This window comes from Cladophialophora immunda, assembly GCF_000835495.1.
Source record: "Cladophialophora immunda strain CBS 83496 unplaced genomic scaffold supercont1.7, whole genome shotgun sequence".
NCBI lineage: Eukaryota > Fungi > Ascomycota > Eurotiomycetes > Chaetothyriales > Herpotrichiellaceae > Cladophialophora > Cladophialophora immunda.
This window is the reverse complement of record NW_015622547.1, coordinates 1,631,479-1,652,626: the sequence shown is the minus strand read 5'-3', so window position 1 is coordinate 1,652,626 and position 21,148 is coordinate 1,631,479. Positions and strand designations below refer to the sequence as shown.

At 51.1% G+C, this 21,148-nt stretch overlaps 4 protein-coding genes across 4 annotated transcripts; 3 read left to right on the top strand and 1 right to left on the bottom strand.

The window, feature by feature from the left end:
- Window positions 1-69: 69 nt before the first annotated feature.
- On the top strand, window positions 70-1,147 carry PV07_11324 (uncharacterized protein). The gene has a single exon (XM_016398752.1). The coding sequence runs from the start codon at window positions 173-175 to the stop codon at window positions 470-472; it is 300 nt and encodes a 99-aa protein (XP_016243314.1). The 5' UTR covers window positions 70-172; the 3' UTR covers window positions 473-1,147.
- Window positions 801-3,182, bottom strand: PV07_11323 (uncharacterized protein; the record flags this gene model as incomplete). The annotated part of the gene is made up of 6 exons (XM_016398751.1): window positions 801-1,411; window positions 1,467-2,021; window positions 2,078-2,515; window positions 2,569-2,678; window positions 2,727-2,974; window positions 3,066-3,182. 5 exons carry the CDS (start codon window positions 3,180-3,182, stop codon window positions 1,558-1,560), a joined length of 1,377 nt encoding a protein of 458 aa, XP_016243313.1. The 3' UTR covers window positions 801-1,411; window positions 1,467-1,557.
- Window positions 3,183-3,669: 487 nt separating this feature from the next.
- On the top strand, window positions 3,670-5,869 carry PV07_11322 (uncharacterized protein; the record flags this gene model as incomplete). Its single annotated transcript, XM_016398750.1, has 2 exons — window positions 3,670-3,723; window positions 3,989-5,869. The coding sequence occupies 2 exons, from the start codon at window positions 3,670-3,672 to the stop codon at window positions 5,867-5,869; spliced, it is 1,935 nt and encodes a 644-aa protein (XP_016243312.1).
- A 13,419-nt stretch (window positions 5,870-19,288) lies between these two features.
- Window positions 19,289-20,962, top strand: PV07_11321 (methylmalonate-semialdehyde dehydrogenase (acylating); the record flags this gene model as incomplete). The annotated part of the gene is made up of 1 exon (XM_016398749.1): window positions 19,289-20,962. One exon carries the CDS (start codon window positions 19,289-19,291, stop codon window positions 20,960-20,962), a length of 1,674 nt encoding a protein of 557 aa, XP_016243311.1.
- Between the last annotated feature and the right edge of the window lie 186 nt (window positions 20,963-21,148).

The window sequence follows — 21,148 nt, the reverse complement described above, 5'->3', positions numbered from 1 at the left end:
AACACTGCCCCAGGATTCAGCCTCCTACCGCCCCAATGCGCCCCCCTCATTCGGTTTTTTTGTGAGACAACCTCTCGTGCATTAATAACTGACTCCCAGACAAGTGTCCCAAACTCACCACCCATCCTCCTCCACTGGGCAGAATTTCTAATCCCTCGAACTTCCTCTCACCATGAAGCAGACACACAGTTACACAGCCTCCCAGTATGTGAATGACAACGGCTTTCCCTTAAGCTGGATGTGCCGTTGCTGTATCACCAGTGGTATGACCAGTGGCATGAAGGATGAAATCGAAGAGCATCACTTGCGCAGCCAAACTCAGCCTGGCAAGATCATCGGTCGCCCTGCTGGGCTTCAAACATACCCCAAGCGAACAACCATGCAATACCAGCGGCAATCCCCCGACACGACGGTGCAGAATTCGCAGAAAGGCGAGCGGCAGGAGGCGGCCGAATCGACGTCGAACGCTTGAGATTTCACGATTTACGCTTCGCTCACCCACAGTCTTCCGACTACATTGCAGGAGCAGGTCTCCATAGTCACAAACATGTCCATTTACGGGCACGCGGGAAACCCCTTCGGAGGCTTGCTATTCCGTCGAGACACGCTACTCTCCACAAGAGCCCAACACTCTTCGTTGTGTGAGCAGCCTGGTCGGAGTAAGGAGAAAAGGAATGGATAGACGACCCGGCTCGGTTGGCGCTGGCCATAACCACATTCCGCATTCCGACGCGCGGGAACGAAGAAAGTAGATCTCTCTTCAACGAGACCATGATATTACCAAATCTTTGTCTCTCCAGGCAACAACATCACGAATACACCTACAGTGCCCGCCGCCTTGCCGTTTATTGCTCTGACTTATCAGGATAGGACGGATTATCGGAGGAGACAACATGGAGAATTTTAACCCACGACACGGCTGTCCTACTGTCAAACTTCTGGCCCCCTTCCACCGTTAGTGCTCGCTTTTCGACCTTCCCAGTTGGTTGCCTTCTTGATCTCCGGCACGATCTCAATGACACTGGGGATCTGAAATCGCGCCATATTGCCTCTGGCCCACTCCCAGAGATCCCTCTCCGTGGTTTTTGAGTTACTAACCCCTGGGCGCCGTTCGACCGTGACTCCGACGTCTTCTTCCGTTCCCGTGCCCAAGCCTGACGGGATCGCGAATGCAGCTGCCGTGCCTACCTCTGGGTGCTTGAGAAACTCTTCCTCGATCTCCGATGCGTTGATGGCCCGCCGGCGGATCACATCCTTGATGCGCCCTACGAAGAAGACATTCCCACGATCGTCAACCTTTACCAGGTCTCCCGTGTCAAACCACAGATTTCGGAATGCCTTGATTGTGCTTTCCTTGTCGCCAAAGTATGTCTGGAGTGTCCGGTGTCACGGAGTGTACAGGAAATCAGGCCTTTTTGCACTCTTCGTCAGAGAACCATAGACAGACAGAGTCTTGGGGGCCTTACCTCTTGTCGCCCAGCATCTGTATCTCTGCTGGCGTCTTGCCTTCAATCAGGTAGTCCCTCTTACCAGCCATACGCAGCCGGTTCTCGTGTCTCAGGAGCAGGTGGTGGAGGATTGCTCCCCCCAGTATGCCAAGGTCAGGTAACCAATCACCACGGAATGCCCGAGGATGAATCGAGGCGCGTCCTTGCCTCTATACACGTTGCTGGTCACAACGCCCTGCAGGTTTGACCATCCCATCATCAGTCCCATGGTGATGCCACGTTTGTAGACTCCCTCTGTGTTGTTGGCCGCCCAAGATGCCAAAAGAGGCACGGCCGGGTAGATTCCCATGGCCGCCAGAAAGGTCGCCGTGTATTTCGCACCAACGGACACATCGCTGATGAGTACACAGTATCCAATGATGGCAAGAGGTGCGATACAAATGGCGCATAACCCGCGCTGCTTGGTTCGATCACCAATGAAACCTACCGCGATCGTCAACACCGCAGCTACGGCGTACGGTGGAATAGACAGTAGTTGCGCCGTTGTGGACCGGTATCCGAGTCCTGCCAGAACTGAAGCCCATGATCAGAAAAACGGAGTCTGAGGGCGGTGCAAACCAGACACCTACTCGTAGGCAGAAAAACGCTGAAGCCGTACAGGCCCGCGCCACCCCCTCCGCCCATGAGGGCGGTTGTATATGTTTTCCAGTCCTTGACGCTCGCCCAGAAGTAGGCCCATTTGAAGCTTTCGTGCTTGGCGCTGGACTGTTGATCTGCCTTCAGGCGGTAATAGACCCGTAGGCGGTCGTCCGGCGACAGAAAAGTGGCCGTATCCGGAAAGTCGTAGATGAGCCAGTACGATCCAGCGGCCACGAAAACCGTGAGCAGGCCTTCGATGATGAAGATCCAAGCCCATCCAGGCTTGTTGCCGACGCCATGCATCAAGCTCAGGGCGTAGGCAAGGAGGCCACCGAATGAACCGGCAATGGCGGCGGCGCTGAAGAAGATGGCCGAGCGAGCCCCGATTTCTGATCTTCGATACCAGCAAGAGAGGTAGAGATTGCAGCCTAGCAGCGGTTCACTCATTATAGCTTGGTGAGAATGGGGGGTGGTTGCATACCAGGGAACAAGCCTGCCTCGAAGAGACCCAAGAACCATCGGACTGCGGACAGCCCAGAGAAGTCGCTGACCAGGCCCTGGCATATGCAAGAAATGCCCCAAAGGACCATACTATGGAAATGTAAGTCTGAGATTACTCTGCTGAGCTGCCAGGCTTACATGGTGGGAATGTAGATACTTGGTCGGAACTTTTTGAGCAAGATGTTTGAGAGGGGCTCGAAGACCGAGTAAGACACAAAGAAGATGGCCAAGCTAGCATTCCACTGGCCATTGCTCATGTGCAAGTCCTCTTGTAGGCCGGCGATTTTGGCATTGCCGATGTTGGTGCGGTCGAGAAAGGAAAGAAGATAGATCAGACAGAGCCAGGGAATCAAGCGAAGGTCGAGCTTCCGGAGTAGCTGACGGTCCTGAAGGATACACCAATCTCGTCAGTCAAACCTGGTCACTCAAGGGTTTTGAACGTGATGTATAACTGTCACCCGAGTGTCTACTTCATACCTTTTCCGCTCTCTCCTCGGGGGTCAGGTTGGCGTCGGGGTGGTCACCGTTGACGGCGCGAGCCCCTTTGTCCTCGATCCATCCGTCATCGGCGCGAACGTCTAGTGACTTTTCCATTTGGTGTGCCTCGCTCTGATCTGAAATCTGTCCGTGTCTTGTGAGAGCGAGGTTTTCACTGGGCCCGGGTCGGGGGGGGGGGGGACCTCTCATTTATAATCTTCTAGATCGAGCACGGCCGACGTTATACACAGGACATCCTGCCACTTCTTTCCCCGGGGCTCTTATCTCACTCCCAACCCCAGACTGACTGGGGAATGCCTGGCTTTCTGGGAATCCGCTCGCTGAGTTGAGGCATAAGGCGCGGTTGGTGGACGCGGACTTCGGCACACACCCTCCGCTCTTTCAGGCGAGGGACCTTGTACACCGGGACGCAGAGCCTTCGCGACTTGAAGCGGCATTGGACAGAAGACAGACCACAGTCCATCTCGTTGAGCGAATTTTAGCTGGATGCCTCCCATCCAGCCCGAGGTGGCTTGATAATGTTGGTGGTGCGGTGGTGCGGAGAGCGGACGTGGGACCTCCGCGGTGCCGCTGTCACGGTGCGATGGTGCCATTGACCCCAGAGAGCTGGAACCCCCGGGTCAATCCACAGTACCTCGTACTCGGTAGCTACCCCCCCTCGCCCTTTCCAACAGTGGCCTGGTCAAAAAGGTACTTCTCTAGGTAGACAATGGGATGGAGCGGTAACCGCATTACGCAGGCTAGCGTCTTGAAGGCGACGAGGGTGTGGAGCCACGGTCATTTCTGTGTCAAACGTCCCTCAAGTCCACATACCCCCTCCTCACTTCAATGACTGCTAGTATCGGCCATCTTGTAACGTACAAACTGGCTTTCGACAAGTCCTGCGAGACAGGGCTACTCAGCTCAAGCTCAAGGTCCCCTTCACATCACATCTGCACAACAGACTGCATGGTTCTGTGGGCGACGTCAGATCCTCGTGGCAAAAGGACGAGCGCGAGATCGAGGCAGCCTACCTGATACCTCCTATGGACGCTCCCAATGTAGCCCCGAGAGGCGGGCCAGTTCGATCATGTCTTGCTTGCAAAAGACGGAAAATCAGGTGCGACAGAGCGCAGCCCTGTAGCTATTGCACCAAACTTCGTCTGCAATGCGTTTACCCGATTCCTCCCCAAGAAGGGAGAAGGGCGCCGGAAAACATATTACTCTTGAGACTTAAAGCCATCGAGACCTCACTCCACCGACTGGAATCGAAAGTGAACCGCGACTCCAGCCCACGGCCATCTGAACATGCACAGCCTCCAGACACCGTCAACCACGACACGGAGCCGCTCTCAAGTCTGACGCCAGGGTCGGATCTGAGGAGTGGCAGACTCGTCTGCGAGGAGGGAGATACTAGATACGTTACAAGCAGTTTTTGGGCTGGCCTCGACAATGTCGACCAGGATGAATCTGCGACACCATCCAACGAGTTCCAGATGTCGCCACCTGTGACCAACCACACGACGCAACATCGAGCGCCTGTGTTTGAGTCGACGACCAGATCAGAGGCCCTGCACCAATTGCACCCAGAAGGCAACAATGTTTTCGCCCTGTGGCAGGTATTTGTGGAAAACGTCGACCCAGTCTTCAAAATCCTTCACGTTCCCACGATCCAGCGACAAATCCTCAAAGCCAGCCAAGATCCAACTCAAATTCCCCCTGCATTCGAAAGTCTTATGTTCGCCATCTACTACGCTGCCATTACAAGCACACAATCTTCAACCTATCTCCAAGCTTTATTCCAAGAGGAACGGCAGCCGCTGCTCGACCGCTATAGGCACGGAGTGCAGCGCTCACTCAAAAAAGCAAACTTCATGAGTACACCCGACGTAACTACACTGCAGGCCTTAACAATATTTCTCACCTGTGCTCGACAGACGTTAGATAAAACCTACATATGGTCCATGACTGGATTACTTATCCGACTTGCCATGAAGTTGGGGCTGCATCGTGACCCGGTCTTCTTGGGGGTACCTTCGTTCTGGGCAGAAATGCGCCGCAGACTATGGTGGTGTATTGCAACTCTCGATGTGAGAACGGCCGAAGAAAACGACATGGATCCTTTTATCTGCGAGCACATGTTCGACACCAAGTTTCCTGCTAATGTGAACGACGCCGATCTACACTTAAACATGACGGAGCCGGCATCGAACCTCCGACGACATACCGAGATGCTATACAGTCTCATCCGCTTCGAGGGGAGTTATGCTGCACGAAAATTGGTCTTTTCGCCAAAATTCACGGCTGATAACCAATATCCGAGCCTTTCACTTTCGGAAAAGAATGACTTTATCGAATCATTGTTAAAGGATTTCGATCACCGATATCTAAGATACTGCGACAACAGAATCCCAATCTGTCTCCTTACTGTTACATCTATCCGAATTGTCCTGGCTAAGGTTAAGCTTACCATCAACCATCCGGCTTGCAACAACGCCGTCCCGCTCTCTAATGCCCAACTGCGCGACCTCACCCAAAGCAGCGTTGAAATCATTGAATATGCCCGCACGTTGCGAACAAACGACAATTACTCACGATGGATCTGGCTTTTCCAGAAGTACATTGAGTGGGATGCTGTTGCCTTCCTTCTACACAGTCTCACCACTTCACCGCTGCCTGACCTCCTAGATCGAGCCTGGAGAGCTGTCGACACCTTCTTCGACACATGGGAAGATCGGGTTCCCGAAGGCGACCGGCGCTGGCCAAGATTGAAGAGTCTCAGAGCCAAGGCTCTCTCCAAGTAAAGCCCTCGTGCGGCATCTTCCTCCAGTCTAGGCCACCCTGCCGTGCCCGTGGCAACACATAGCGGCCAGATGGAAAGTGATATCGACTCAAGGATTTCGAGACCATCGAGCCCAGCGGAGCCGCGCCCTTTCTTTACCACCGACCATCAAGAATACTCGCAACTGCCACCGGAACCACTAGGGCAGGCATTCGACCCAGCCCCGGGAACTGACTTTTCCGAATGGAATTTTGACAACGTGCCTTACTCCATGCACGGATCTCTGAGTTGGGACATTGAGATCGATGAAACGATGTTCAATGCTCAGTTATGATCCTTGTAATAAGCAGGTCAATGTCTGTTTAGCGCCTCCTCACGAGTGATGTTGAGACCCTCGGGTTCTTCCACGTAGGGCGCCTTGACCAAATTGTGACGGTCCAGTAACGCTCCTTGCTTCAAAAGCGAAAGCCTGACGTCCTGTGAATTGGGCTCGCAGCCTGTTTGCGCTGTAAGGGCAGCAGCAGTTCCTGCAGCTTGACCAGTCGCCAATGCAGTCCCCATGACCCGGATGGCACTAGCTGCAGCCTGATCTCCATCGGCACAGCGACCGGCGCAGAATAGGTTGGGGGTGTCAATACTCTGCAAGCTGCGTAAAGGAATGTCGAATACTCCTTCTGGTGGCTCCCTAAAAATGATTGGCCAATCCTCTTTACTTCCGTCATGATATTCTGTATACCAAGCCCCGAGAGCGACAGTATCTCCAAAGCTGCGACCTTCAAATATGTCGGACTCGGTAAGCTGATAGCGCGAGTTGATGTGGCGAGACTCGCGTGTGCCGAAATTCGGTCCAGAGGAAACGAGATACATTTTCTCATGACCGGGCAATTTGCGAAGAATGTCGAGGTAGGTTTTGGCCTGCATTCGCCCCTGCCGTTCAGCGGACGAGATACTAGCACTATTTCTGGCATCATAAATCGCTGACGCCATATATGTGCAGATGTCTCCGGAGCCAGGAAGTTGAATCAAGACCCCGACGTTACGTGGGATAGTCTTTTTCAGTGTTGGATCCGCCGCTTTGGCCTTCTGAATGGCGTCTCGCCACAATGAAGACGATGGATTGGCGTTCTGGAGGCCACCGAACCGGGTCGCCAACGAACCCATGTTGACGTGGCCGTGATTGCCGTACCTTGTCGACGCGCCGGCGTGGCTGGCGAGATCTCCGTCCCCTGAGCAGTCCACGAATGCCTTGCCTGAGATTGTTCGTCTCCCCCTTCGCTCTTGAACCTCGACCGTGACAAGCTTGCCATCGGTTCTCTCACCACCCACCACGGTACAATGTAGTAAAACTTCAATATCATATGAGGCGACCATGTCATCCAGGACATGCTTGAGCCCCTCCGGATCGATATGCTGGAACCAAGATCAGCTTCGAGTTCGAGGATGTAGAATTTCTGTCTTGCCTGAACATATGCGACAACTCTATCGGGAAGGGGAGTCGCCGCTCCCTCTGAGACCAGCCTTGCATGGAGTTCCGTCCATATTTGCCCTACCGCCCTTCGAGGGTCGGGTCCCACGCTGTAAAGTCCGCAGTATGAGAGAACTCCACGGTGAGTAGCGGCGCCGCCGAGACATGCCTCGGACTCAATGATCAAGACCCGTGACTGTGGCGCCGTCTGCTTTGCGCCGATCGCAGCACCAATGCCCGCGGCACCACCACCAACCACAATCACATCGTAGGGGTCACCAAATTCAGCCGTGGACAGGAAGCCATTGATATGGTCTTTCGTTGTGCCATTCTCTGTGTTCGGCATCTTGATGTGCTAGTCAATTGCTACCGAGGTCAGTAGACTTGAGCTCGACCAGGGCATATATGTATCCCCCACTGACGGGTCGCTCGAATGTGGACCAAACGGCGTTGGCGATGAGCCACCCGCTTTGACCGCTCCGCTCCGCCCTCCGCCCCGCCCTCCGCTCTCCAGGTTACGTGTTTCACGGAGGCCGCTGACACCTTGCCGCACGGTCTTATGGCGCGCTCAAACGACTCCACAACAAAGGGTCTAGACTCTGCTCCTTAGGTGAAACCTTCTGTCGGTATTTGCTTCGAGTGACCGGTCCACCATTTCCACACTTCTCAACGGGACAAAACCCGACTTGTGATTTAGTATCTATTGACTTGTGTTGTCGACTGCTGCGCGCACTGTACATTGCTGGCACCTTCACCTACAACTCCAAAGTTTCAAACCTCTTCTTAATACTTACTACCAGGACGCACTACAATTGCACAATACATTCGCACCCTTATATCTCCGTCTAAACCCCAATCTGAGAGAATAGTTGTGGTCGGCATGAGATCCGATGGGGGCGACAGTGCTCTGGAGTCGCCCTCACAGTTCAACCCTTCTTCTACGGCTCCAGCCCGCTGTCATGGACCTTAGCGTCAGAGCACCTGCCATTGTAAGCGAGGACGCAATTGATTTGTTAACCCATACGGGCCCCCCTATCCTCCACAAAGGTGTCACCCAGTAGCTGGTCTCTCACGCGGAACTCTCGAGGGGAATGGGAAGATGCTTTCGTTTCGCACCGTAGAGCCTGTTGGCAATGTACTAGAAGAGATTTTAAAAAAAGAACATGTCAGTAACTCTGAGTATTGTTTGCTCTAGGGTCTGAGTTTTCAGAGAGCTTCTCTTCGCGCATGGGGGGCAGTATGGTTGAGTAAGGGATATAGCTTACCTCGCCAGCGACAAAAGGCTCATGTTTCGCAGGCCGGTCTTCATTGACACAAGTATGAATGGCCTGGATCTGGGTGGTGTAGTTTGGCCCGATGAACAGCGGGAAAGAGTAACGCTCGCGGCCGGAGACATTGTAGACTCGGTGCAAGGTTGAGCGAAAGACATCGTTGGTCCAGCGAGAGAGGAAATCGCCAATGTTTACCACAAAGGTGCCAGGGATCGGAGTCACTTCGATCCATTCACCTTTCTTGGTCTGCACCTGTAGACCATTGGTCTGGTCTTGACAGAGAATCGTAAAGCCTGCAACAGGCAACAAGGGTTAGTGTTGGTTGGTAACTGGTAACAGGTAGCAGGTAGCAGGTAGTAAATGTATCTTCGTCGCTCCAATACCTACATTCATAATCCCTGTGTGCCCCGATCCCGGGATGGTCAGGGTCGAGTATTGAAGCAGGATATCTGAGCAGCCGCATGATGGCACCCGGTCGAGTCAGGAGATCATCAAAATAATCTTCGGGGAGGTCGAGCACAAGGGCAAAGACTCGGATCATCCGTCGACCCAAATTCAACACCTCGCCGTAATAGGCAAATAAGTCTCGTTTCCATTGCTCAGAGAAGCTTCGAGGCCAGACATTGGGACCCTTTAGGCCCTCATACAATGGCCATGGCTCGGAGAGAGGAGTCTGGAAGTCGGCTGCGGGCTCGTAGCCGAAGTTGAAGGCTTCCTTCATATCTGCACGCATGAATGTTAGTCAATGATTGCATGGTATCACATGGTGGCTGGATATTCTCGGGCAAAAGGACGGAAGGAAGTGCTCAAACCGTGAACAACAAGTGTTGGCAAGAAAAACGAAGAAAGAAAGAGAAAAACCTAACCTCCTTTTGTCTGCGGATCCACCGCTCCATAATGAATGTCTTCATACCCCTTGAAGCTCTCGTTCTTGGTCACATACACCTCCATCTTATCCTCCGCCGGCAGGGCGAAGAATTTCTTCGACACCTCAAACGCGCGATCAATCACCTCCTGAGGCACACCATGGCTCTTGATGTAGAAAAAGCCGACGCGAATACAAGCATCACGGACTTCTCGTGCCACAGCGATCCGGTCGGTGATTTCACCACTGGCAAGACCGGCCAGGTCAATGACGGGGACTTCTTTGAAATCTGCTGCCTCAAGCCTCTTCGCTGTCTGGAGAAGGGTTTCCCCGAGGAGCGGCTCCTGGATGCTGCCCATTTATTTTTTCCCCTTTCGTTCAACTGAACGTTGGTGATGTAGAAAGGACCAAGGTGAGTTCAAGTTTGTGTCGATTCAAGGCCTCTGAGCATGAGGGGGACGTACTGGCGGGGAATTGACGGCAAGATTTATTCCCAGGATAGAGATATACCAACAATTACTCAAAACGAACTGCGATTTTCTAGACTCTTAATAGGTGGCAACACAACTATTTGTATCACACATAGCAACACAAAGATCAATGGGATGGCCAGGATTCAGTCGCGTGACAGATAAGTGCCTTCCGCTATGGAGATATTGTTGTGTATTTGGCCTGGCGGAGCCCGCTATCTGTGCCCCCTTTATCGCCCCACTTCCTCGATATCTCTTCTCCATACTGTCCCTCCCGAGAGACTAAAGTGTATTGGAAGCGGTATCTCCCTAAAATCAATATGTCTTAGGGAAATCTGTCGAGTGTCGGTAGTCAGTAGTAGTCCGTCAATTGCCTACCTACTGTTAAAGCTCTAGTTCTATATGTCCAATGCCTCTAGAAGAGCAGGCTAGCATTGCTGAGGCCTTATCCGATTCCAACAAGCCGGTTCCACGATGGTCAATGCGTCCCTTTGCAACTTGAACACGACAAGTGCCGCAGCTTCCAGCTTCACACGATGACGGTACATCGATGCCCGCCTCCCTCAATGCCTCCAGAAGGCTCCGTGTTGCCGGCACTTGAATTGTCTTTTGGCTCATCAGGAGCTCCGCGGTGAAAGGATCGCCTGTGGTCGTGATTTCGAAAGCCTCAAAGTGGACCTGCTTTTCTGAAAGCCCATATTGCTTCGCGGTTGCGGCAACGTCGTCCATCAATCTGGGAGACCCGCAGCAATACACGTGTGTATTGGTGGTCACTTTGGACATGATACGGGCGAGGTCCAGGCGCCGCCCCTTTTCTTTGTCATAAACTACGAGGCTCTTGCCTAGCCTCGATAGTCTCTCCTTGAAGGGTAAATCACGGGTAAAGCGGACGGCCAGATGCAAGCTGAAATTCTCTCCCAATTCCTTCAATTTTTCCGCACCGGGAAGGAAGGCTGTGATTCCGATTCCACCGGCGATCAAAATATGTTCGTCCGCCTCTGACGCGAGTGGGAAGCTGGTGGTAATTTTCCCTACTGAGAATACGTCTCCCACTTTGGCAATTTTATGCAGATATAGAGATCCTCCACGGGACTCGTCTGCAAGAGCCACACCCAGCTCGAAGCGGTCCCTGGTGCCACCAACAACGGAGTATGCTCGGATCAGGTCACCCTTATCTCCCAACTTCAAGCGCACATGAGATCCAGGTTCAACTTTGTGACTTGTTGTTTGAGACCGCTCTCCGACAACTTCGAAAACGAACGAACAAATTCGAGGAGTCTGTCGAAGCTTCTGCACAAGTTTGTAGTCCGACCAGGTCTCCAGAGCAACAGAGTCGTCACCGAACATTCGTTCGTCCTGATTCTCAAAGTTCTTTTTCAACCTGTTCTCGAAGATTGTGAGCGATTCTCCGCCGAGGCCTGGAAGATTCACCAGTTCGGCCATGACTTCAAAGTTTTTCATCTCCCGGTACAGGTAGTGTTGGACTGCTGCCACTGTCCATTTCGGGTTCAGTCTCTCGACAAGTTTAATTTCGTCGCCCGGTGAAATGTAGCCCTCCTTCAAGACGCGATAGTACCAGCCTGTTCTGCTCTTCATCTGAGACTGCCATGCCATATTCTTGACTTCGAAACGGTGGTTGAGCTTGAAGCAGGGTTGCCGTGGAAGACTGACCTGCACTTGGACTTCTGGACCAATCGTGAGGATGTCTCCAATGCAGATATTCTGTTCATTAGCTGAGGTACTGACCAGGTTCTCCCCAAATCCGCCCACGGTGAAATGCTCCTTACTCCCTGGACACTCCTCTTTCCACGTCTCATAGTGTCTCGCGCAATAGTGAAGCAGCGCCTTGTCTGGCCCTCCGTGGAACTCGTATGCGTGCTCATCTCCCTCGCAACCAAGTTTGGTGACTTTGACAGGTTGAGTATGAGGATTCTTGTAGATTGCCGACTTTACTGGGAGGTGGTAAAGGGGTTTGATCTTTCCGGTCCGCACTTGAAGCAACCTTTCAGTCTCAAAGGGCAACTTTAGGTCCGCAGCTTCTTTTTGTTCGTCTGGAACCATATTTGGCAAACTGCTTGAAGATGGAATTTTGAATATATAGCTGACCTTGGACTCGCACCGTATGAGAGACGCAAAGGCCACTTGAAGCCGCCGACCAGTTTGTGGTTGTATTTAAACGATGGAATATTGGCCAAATTGAGTCAATCCACGTGCCCAAAATTCACAAGGTCTAAATCAGCCTACCATGGTCCATCTTTAGGTCATCAAGACCCTGTGGTATAGACAAATCTCCCATACAACCTCCTGCACTAGAGCGTGAGCAAGCACCAGTACAGTAGCTGTTGGCGGGGATTGAGGAAAAACTCCGGAACTGGGTTGAAGATTTTGAGTTGCGGAGAGGAACGCAAATAGTGAGATAAGGTACCAAAGTATATGATAATATGATAAAGTCGAAGTTTGATAAGGGGTGTAGGCTCTAAATCTCAATCCCCACTATCCTATCAAGAACATCTCTTATCATAGATACCATTTAGGAATGATCTAATCCAAAACGGGCGCCGTTGCGCTGACCTATATATCTTTCATGCAGGCCCCGGTAGTATTGGGTAAAGGCATGCTCATCACTGATACGGTAGCATAGGCAGGTGTGCGTACTAGAATACAAGTTCAACTTTATCAATTCGTTTTACACATCGGAAATATTGAAAACGGATTGCGCCTTTTTCTGGAGTCAGAATTTTTGATCGAAAAGGCCAAGCAAGGTCTACAATCATGACTTTGAGAGAGCGTACAGCCCAGGTGGCAGAGAAGTGCAAGATCAAGCACGACTACTATGACAACAACGCTGATGGCGCTGAACGGAGTAGATATCTTTGGAGTCCTGACCTAGCTCCCATTGAGCCTACACGACGGACATGGGGCTGGTACAACTACATGAATCTCTGGATCTCGGGTAGGTATATATCGAGCCATGTCCTACAATGTCAATTCCATGCAGGGCGATTTTTTTTTGGGTTTCGCTGACTGGAATTTCTTCACAGCCTCGTTCAATGTCAATACGTGGCAGCTTGCCGGGAGCTACGTCGCCGGTGGTCTCGCCTGGTGGCAAGGCTGGCTTTGTATCTGGGCAGGATATATCCTGACGGGTATTTTCGTCTCACTCGGAGGCCGAATGGGAGCAATGTACCACATTTCGTTTCCTGTGGCGATTCGCTCTTCTTTCGGCATTTATGGTTCGATATGGCCGGTGCTCAATCGTATTGTCCTGGCCATTATCTGGTACTCTGTCCAGAGCTGGATTGGAGGACAGTGAGTTTGTCCCCAAATTAACTGTCAAAGCAACCTTGGTCCTTGGATATAAAAAAAGGCTAACGATACTGCCCCCCCAAAACCAGATGCCTTTATCTCATGCTGTGTGCGGTTTGGCCAGGAACCGCTCGAATCCCAAATCATCTCCCAGCGTCTGCTCAGACAGATACAAAGCATATGATGTGCTTTTTCCTGTTCTGGCTCTGTCAACTGATCGGTTAGGAAACTCTGCAAGCCTCGCTTTGCGGTTGAGAATATCCTGCTAAGACCGCAAAAAAGGCATATACTTCCCTTTGCACAAAGTCAGACATCTATACACTGTCAAGGCGGTGACAGCTCCCATCGGAGGCATCGCGTTCGCTGTATGGGTGGCTGTGAGAGCAGGCCACGGTGCTGGTCCAGTCATGAGTCAAAGCAGCTGTAAGTATTCATGAAGTTCGATGTTTTCCCTAGCCCGTCATTGATATTATGACTCCACAGCCCTCAAAGGTAGTGCCTTGACATGGACCGTGATCCAAGCCATCATCTCTTCCTTGGACAATTTCAGCACATTCATTCTGAATGGTGAGTGTGGGATGAAAACCCACAGAGTTACCCTCTCTTCTGGCTTATTTATTGAATCTTCCAATGCGCAGACTCCGATTTTACGCGGTTTTCAAAGAAACCTTCCCATGCCCTCTGGTCTCAACTTATTACAGTTCCAGTCTCATTCTCAATCACTTCCCTGGTTGGTTTGATCGTCTCTAGCTGCAGCGCTACATTATATGGCTCCCCGCTTTGGAATCCTTTGGACGTCTTGGAGCGAGTAAGTACTAAGTTTTAGCAAGAGAATTGCAAATTCTAGGCCGGAAGATCCCCACCTAACCTCTGCATTCCCTAGTTTGTTACCGAAAATCCATCCAGCAGCGACAGGGCCGGGGTTTTCTTCCTCGCCCTGATCTTTGTCTATGCTCAGGCCATGACAAACCTGACAGGTGCAAACTCTGCGGGAAGTGACTTTACCGCTCTATTCCCTCGATACCTCAATATTCGTAAGTCATCCCTTTGTGCCCTTGATTGCGAATCTGGACAGAAAAGACTAACATAACCCAGGACGTGGTGGCTATGTTGCAGCAGTGTTGTCTTTTGCCTGCGTGCCGTGGAAACTCTTATCCAGCAGCAACAACTTCTTAGCATACGTCGGTGCCTACAGTGTCTTCCTTTCTGCTTTCGTCGGACCTTATTTCTGTGATTATTTTATCGTCCGCCGAGGCCATCTTGCAGTTGATCAGTTGTACTCCAATAAATCGTCCGATCTCTACTGGGGCTTGGGTGGGTTTGGCATCAACGCTTACGTGGGGTACCTGTGGGTTACTTCATCTCCTGCTCTTCAGCCGCAGAACCTAATGATTCTCACAGATGCGGATTGATATTCAATATCGTTGGTGTTGCCGGAGCCATGGGTGCATCAATACCGATTGGTGCCTGGTATTTGTGTAAGCCTACGCCTGTTTGCAAGATCTGCTTCCATTTTCTTGGTCTTCCATTTTAAGGACGATAAATACTAATCGTTCTCTAAACGTTCAGATCAGTTCAACTTCCTTATGGGTGTTCTCGTAAGTGGAGGGGTATACTACCTGATGTGCAGATTCGGACCTTTCAAAGTTGCATATAACAAGAGCTGGAATGAAATAGGAGACGCGGCCCTCGTTCCATCGATTATGATCAATGGTGTTGATCCATATGAACAGGCCAAGGGAGATTCAGAAGCCAGCGTTGTTGTTGATACAAAGGACAGCGAGGTGCAGTCTAGTGTGGAGGTGTTCAAGCATTAAAGGCCCGATGTGATTCACATTGGGATGTTGAGTCCTTCGATGAAGAATGTGCTGTTTGTGACCCAGTGCACAATTATGGTGACGCCTATTAGAAGCCGAGGGATGCTAGAGCAAGTAGATAGATTTTGATACTTTCCTGCCTGTAAACGACATTTTGTAAGAACAACTGGACCTTCTTGCAGCATCAGTAACAATGCCTAATTCTCGAAAGTTCTATCAGAGTCCCACTGGTCTGATGATTGAACTGAATGGCCATGGATGCCTGCAAATGAAGAAGGTAGAGACAAGGTCAGAAGCATATAGGCGGAGAAGTGCGTATTCATGGCAGAGGAGATAGCTGCGAATACCATGCCTATATCAAGCCTATACTTTCAAAACATTGAGACACTGGTCGAGGCGACAGTTTTCATTTATATCGAGGATCGGTAGTCTCATCTTCCGAAAGTAAAAAAGTACAGTTGGTTGCGTCGAACCGTCGGCTTTCCGATTCCACCGTCCTCACAAAATGGAGCTCGTCTCAGCTGTAGCAACTTCCAACATTCCATGCCCTTCTGGGGGATCCTTTCAGGTACCATAAAAGCGATCCCCGAAATCGCCAAGTCCTGGATCGATGTACCTGTAGAGTCGGTATTTTGTCAGTGATCGAAGTCGACAAGTTGATAAAATCGCATATATGATATCGACAAACCTTTTTGAATTCAAATCCTTGTCAATAGCCGCTGTCACCAACATCAACTTCGGAAACCGTTCAGAGACCAGGCTGACTGCCCTCGCTGAAGCTATTACATTGACAACAATGATTTGTTCCTCCGGCACACGCTGTTCAAGGACAAGCTCGATTGCTTTACTCACTGAGCCTCCAGTCGCAAGCATTGGCTCAAGAATCAGTACATCTGCTTTAAGTCAGCAACGTGATCGCACACACGTTTTGGTCGTGGTTGAAGCCCTACAAGCGTCCGAAATCGACGTAGGAAATTTGGAGTACAGATGTGTTGGGAGGCACGTTTTCTCGTCTCGTTGGATCAAGAGCTTTCCGAAGCTCAAAGGACCACTTTTTAATTCGCAAAGATATGGTCAGTATGGATATGCACTTTCGCTTTCACCTCCCTTTGGGGGGAAGAGGAAAAGGGAGGATGTTTGCTGGTCGAGCTGGAAAAATAGCGGGCAAATTCGTATTCACATACTTGTAAACATTTCTCAGAGCATCTTCCAGGCTGGCCCCTGCCCTTAGGATGCTGATGCCACAGACTTTCTTTGCTTGTCGCACGCCCTGGTACGTGCCTCCTGTCGGGGTTGTCACTTGTTGACATTCGACTGGGACGAAATCCAACGCTGCAGGAGAAAAACAAACTCGTTAGATGGCTGAGCACGAACTTGGACAACAGCCAGAGTAAATCTCATCAAGCGGTCTCTTCCTCACCTCTGGCCATGAGCTGCGCAGCCACTCCTGCAAATGCATCGATAAAGTCCTTGTCCTTCGTGTTTTGATTGCGCAGAATGGTCATGGAACTTAGGAGTTGATGGTTCTGTGGCAGGAGTACGCAATTCTCCATGGTGTTGCGCATTCTCGAAGCGGGAAAATCAAACGTTGGATCGCACATGTGTTATTCTTGAAAGCCCTATGGTAGGAGACTGGAGTCTAGGTCCTGAGGCGCCAGGATTTAGCATGTGAGCATCGGGGCGTCAAGTGGCCGACTTAACAAACAACCCTATCGTACCGGTAGATCCAGTCTTGGGGAATAGGCATACAGTTCTTATCGACACCTGTAGATTACATATCGGGAGGTTCCCCACCTCCGATCTGAAGAGAGAGATCTCAGATAAACAATGCGAGGCCCTCTGAAAGTTCTGAAATTCCCCACGTACTATATCGTTTAAAGTATCTTTTATCTACCGAGTATCTATCTATTATGGGTCCACCCCAGATGACCTTCGTAAGCACGAGATCTCCGCTGGAGTATGGACGAGATTGGTAACTTGGTCATTATAGAGGAATTCAACTATCTTCCAAGTACAGTGTTCGTGGTTCGGTTAGTTTGTACCTAGCACCTACTTGAGCGGGTCAGACTGTTTGTTTCTAGGCTGACGCTGTGCGCCCTGGGACATAGGACATGGAAATAGAAGTAATAACTCAACAGCTTGGTGGCTGTAATTTAGGCGTAAGGGGAATGATAAATCCAACACTGATACATTGAGGAGCCTGAGTTGTAGGTCTGGGAGCACGCATTCTCCCTGGGTATCCGACCTGCTCAGTGTTCCTCTTGCAGACACCAATCTTCTTTCGCGGTAACAAGTGTTGTTAGATGAAATTCTGTATCCCAAAATGTCCATTCAAGTGCTTAGTGGTCAGTATTATTACTCTGACACCGGTACTCCGTACCATACGTGTTGAAAGATGTCGCTAACCGAGATTGAATGGGACGAATATAGGAGGAAGTCATCCAGACTTCGTCGACCTTGTATGCCAGAGGCTGGGGGAGGATTCACCGTCCACAAAACTCACATCATCGCGGTTTTCGAATGGCGAGACCAGTGTTGTCATTGAAAACTCGGTCCGCGGCGCCGATCTGTTTATCATCCAGACAGCGGCAGAACCAGTCAACGACATGCTCATGGAACTATTAATTACGATCAGCGCCTGCAAGACTGCCTCCGCCAGACAGATCACCGCCGTGCTCCCCTGTTTCCCTTATTCGAGGCAAGACAAGAAAGACCGCAGCCGAGCTCCCATCACGGCCAAACTGGTGGCCAACATGCTTGAGACAGCCGGCTGCAATCATGTGATAACCATGGACTTGCATGCCTCACAAATCCAAGGCTTCTTCAATATCCCTGTGGACAATCTCTACGCCGAGAGTGCCATGGTCGATTACATTCGAGGTAACATGCCCCTGGACAACGTCGTCATTGTGTCTCCTGACGCGGGTGGTGCAAAGAGGTGAGTCTCAGTCCAGAAGTTAATGGGGAAAAAACATGCAAACAAAAGAGGCTTACGTTGTCACTGAGCTGCTATCATTGCGGACAAGCTACGTCTTGATCTAGCCCTCATCCACAAGGAGCGTAAAGTCGCCAATAAAGTCAGTCGTATGATTCTGGTTGGATCGGTTCTCAATAAGACTGCCGTTCTTGTTGACGACATCGCGGACACATGGTAAGTCTTTCTTGATATTCATGCAACTAATCCTTTTCATTTTCATTTTTCCTGGGGGGTCCGGCGGACCTCTACTAACTACGCACTCAGTGGCACCCTGATCATGGCGTCGGACGTATTGAAGGACCACGGTGCCATCAGTTGCCGCGCCGTCGTTGTCCATGGGTTTCTCTCAGGTCCTGCAATCCAGAAGATCGAGGAGAGCTCTTTGGAGAGACTCGTGGTCACAAACACCCTTCCCCTATCACCGACCGCTCAAAAATGTCCAAAAATCGAGTCCATCGACGTCAGTGGCATCATTGCAGAAGCAATTCGACGGACACACCACGGTGAATCGTAAGTAGTATACCCCTTTTTCTAGGCAACAATATTCTCCAAGCTGAGTGAAATCAATGCAGCATCTCCTTTTTGTTTAATTAGAAAGGCAGATAGCAGATGCCTGGTAGATCACTGGTACAGAGACAATGCAAGACCGGAAGAATGGATTAGGATCAACACGTTGGGTGAGCCGAAATCGATGAGAGGATCGGTGAGAGGATGTCTCAGCACTGGCGATTACAATTCTACAGTATACAGCATACAGTATACAATTCACACTCCCAGTGCACCTTGTTTAGGACATCTCCAGGAACCTTTCATGCCCACTCTGTCAGTTTCCTGATCGATTTGATGCCATTGGGCATTTATTCTCATTTCTAATTGGTAAATCCCGGACAACAAAGGACCCGCTTTGGCCCAGCTTTCGCGGAGTTTTGCGATCCTCCCCGGGTTAATATCATAGATAGCACTGACGCCTCCATCAAGTGGATCCGGGATCCCGGATGAATGTATGAATACTCTTGGCAACGCTTTTAGGAAGGAAAGGAGATGGAGAACAAGTCAAAGGTCTGGCCATGATCCCAATTCGACGAACTCCATAATATCATATCCTTGACACGTTGTTCTCCCCATCTTGTCTTATCTTACACTCCAACCGTACAATCTGTGGTCTGTCGCTCGCTTAAATCTTTTGATAGTGATAACTGCTATCAAGAGATCGAAGGCTTGAAAGTAGGTTTGGCAGGCTTTGTGTCAGGCTTGATACCAATGATACACAATGGTAGGCCAAATCTCTGCAACAACGGTTACGACTGTGGCGACATTGTTAGAGCAGCCTTTGTCTCTAGTAGTCGACAGCAAGGATGACACAGCTGGTGACTACTCTCCCAACCATCACCATCGGAACAAGAGACGTCGCAGCGATGAAACAAGCACCCGATTAGGCACCAGCGACCCCAGCAGGGTGACCGTGCCCTTGAATCAAAGCACTAGCACCATGGCCCTGCCTATACCGCCTACCACAACCCAAAACCTGATCAACAATGAATTCGGCGTGTCCAAGACGAGAGTCTGGATGAAGGTACTGGATCCTGCATCACAGAAGCTGCTCGCCCGGGTGCCGGAGTCAACTCCAGCAGAGATCCAAAAAGCCGTGACGGTGGCGGAAGCGGCGCAGTCAGCGTGGGCATCGTTGCCTATAGCGAAACGGAAAGCCATGCTTTTTTCCCTGCTGCATGTTTTGCAGCAGCACACTGTCGACTTTCAACAGTCACTACAGCTCGAGGTGGGCAAGACACTGCAGGATGCCGAGTCCGAATTCGAGAGAGGAATTGATGCTATCCACACTGCGTGCTCAGCCACGGCCGAGATGAATGGCAAACACTGGACCACCAATTCGACAGAGACCTACACGATCCACCAGCCCGTCGGGGTCTGCGTGGTCATCACTCCCTTTAATTTCCCTTTTATGATCCCTCTGTGGTCGATCCCCTACGCGGTCATCACCGGCAACACAGTGGTCTTGAAACCTTCCGAAAAGGCCCCTTCGACTGCTAACCTTCTAGGGAGATGCTTCGTGCAGGCGGGGTTTCCCCCTGGGGTGGTAAATATCATTCACGGATCATCGGGGGCCGTGGACAAGTTGCTCTCGCAGCCTGTCGTCAGCGCGGTGTCCTTTGTGGGTTCCGAGCTCGCTGGAGAACGAGTCTACGAGCATGCCAAAGCCACCAGAAAGAGAATACAAGTCGAAGTCAGTGGGAAAAACCACGGGATCGTTCTGGAGGATGCGCCAAAGACACAGACTCTCTATGCCATTGCCGGAAGCGCATTTGGGGCCGCGGGCCAGAGGTGTATGGCGCTGAGTGTCATGCTCTGCGTTGGGTCGACCAAGGCATGGATCGACGATCTTGCCCAGCTGGCCGGGTCGCTCAAAGTCGGCTGCGGTTCTGATCCTGGCACCGAAGTCGGTCCCTTGATCACGGCCGCTGCAAAAGAGAGAGTGGAAGACATGATCGACCTTGCCGAAGCCGAAGGCGCCCATGTCGTGCTGGACGGACGAAACTATTGCGTGCCCGAATACCCCGAGGGGAACTTTGTCGGGCCAACCATCATCACCAAAGTGCAGACGTCTATGCAGTGCTACCAGGACGAGATCTTTGGGCCTGTCCTCGTGTGCATCGAGGTGGACACCCTGGACGAGGCCATCGAGATAGCAAACGAGAACAGGTACGGCAACGGATGCTCACTGTTTACGACCGATCCTGTCCAGGCTCAGACCTTCCAGCGCAAAATAAACATAGGCCAGATTGGAATTAATGTTCCGGTCCTGGCGGCCTCGGGTCCTGTTGCAAGAACAGCAAACAAAGACTCATTCCTGGGAGACAATGTATGTGGACGGAGCCCTTGGCAGTTCTTCACAATGCCCAAAACTGTCACAGCGCTGTGGCGGTGATTGGAAAAAGGTTGCCAATTGTCACTGGGCAGTTGAGATATACTCCATATCTCCCCATCTGAAGGCAAAAAGCCACAAAGGCGGCGAGCATGATGTAACGAAACTATTCTTTGGGAGGGGGATGGTTATGAGTTGTATCTTTTGATTTTTCACGCCTGGGTTGAGAAATCGAAAGCCGAGAAAGGC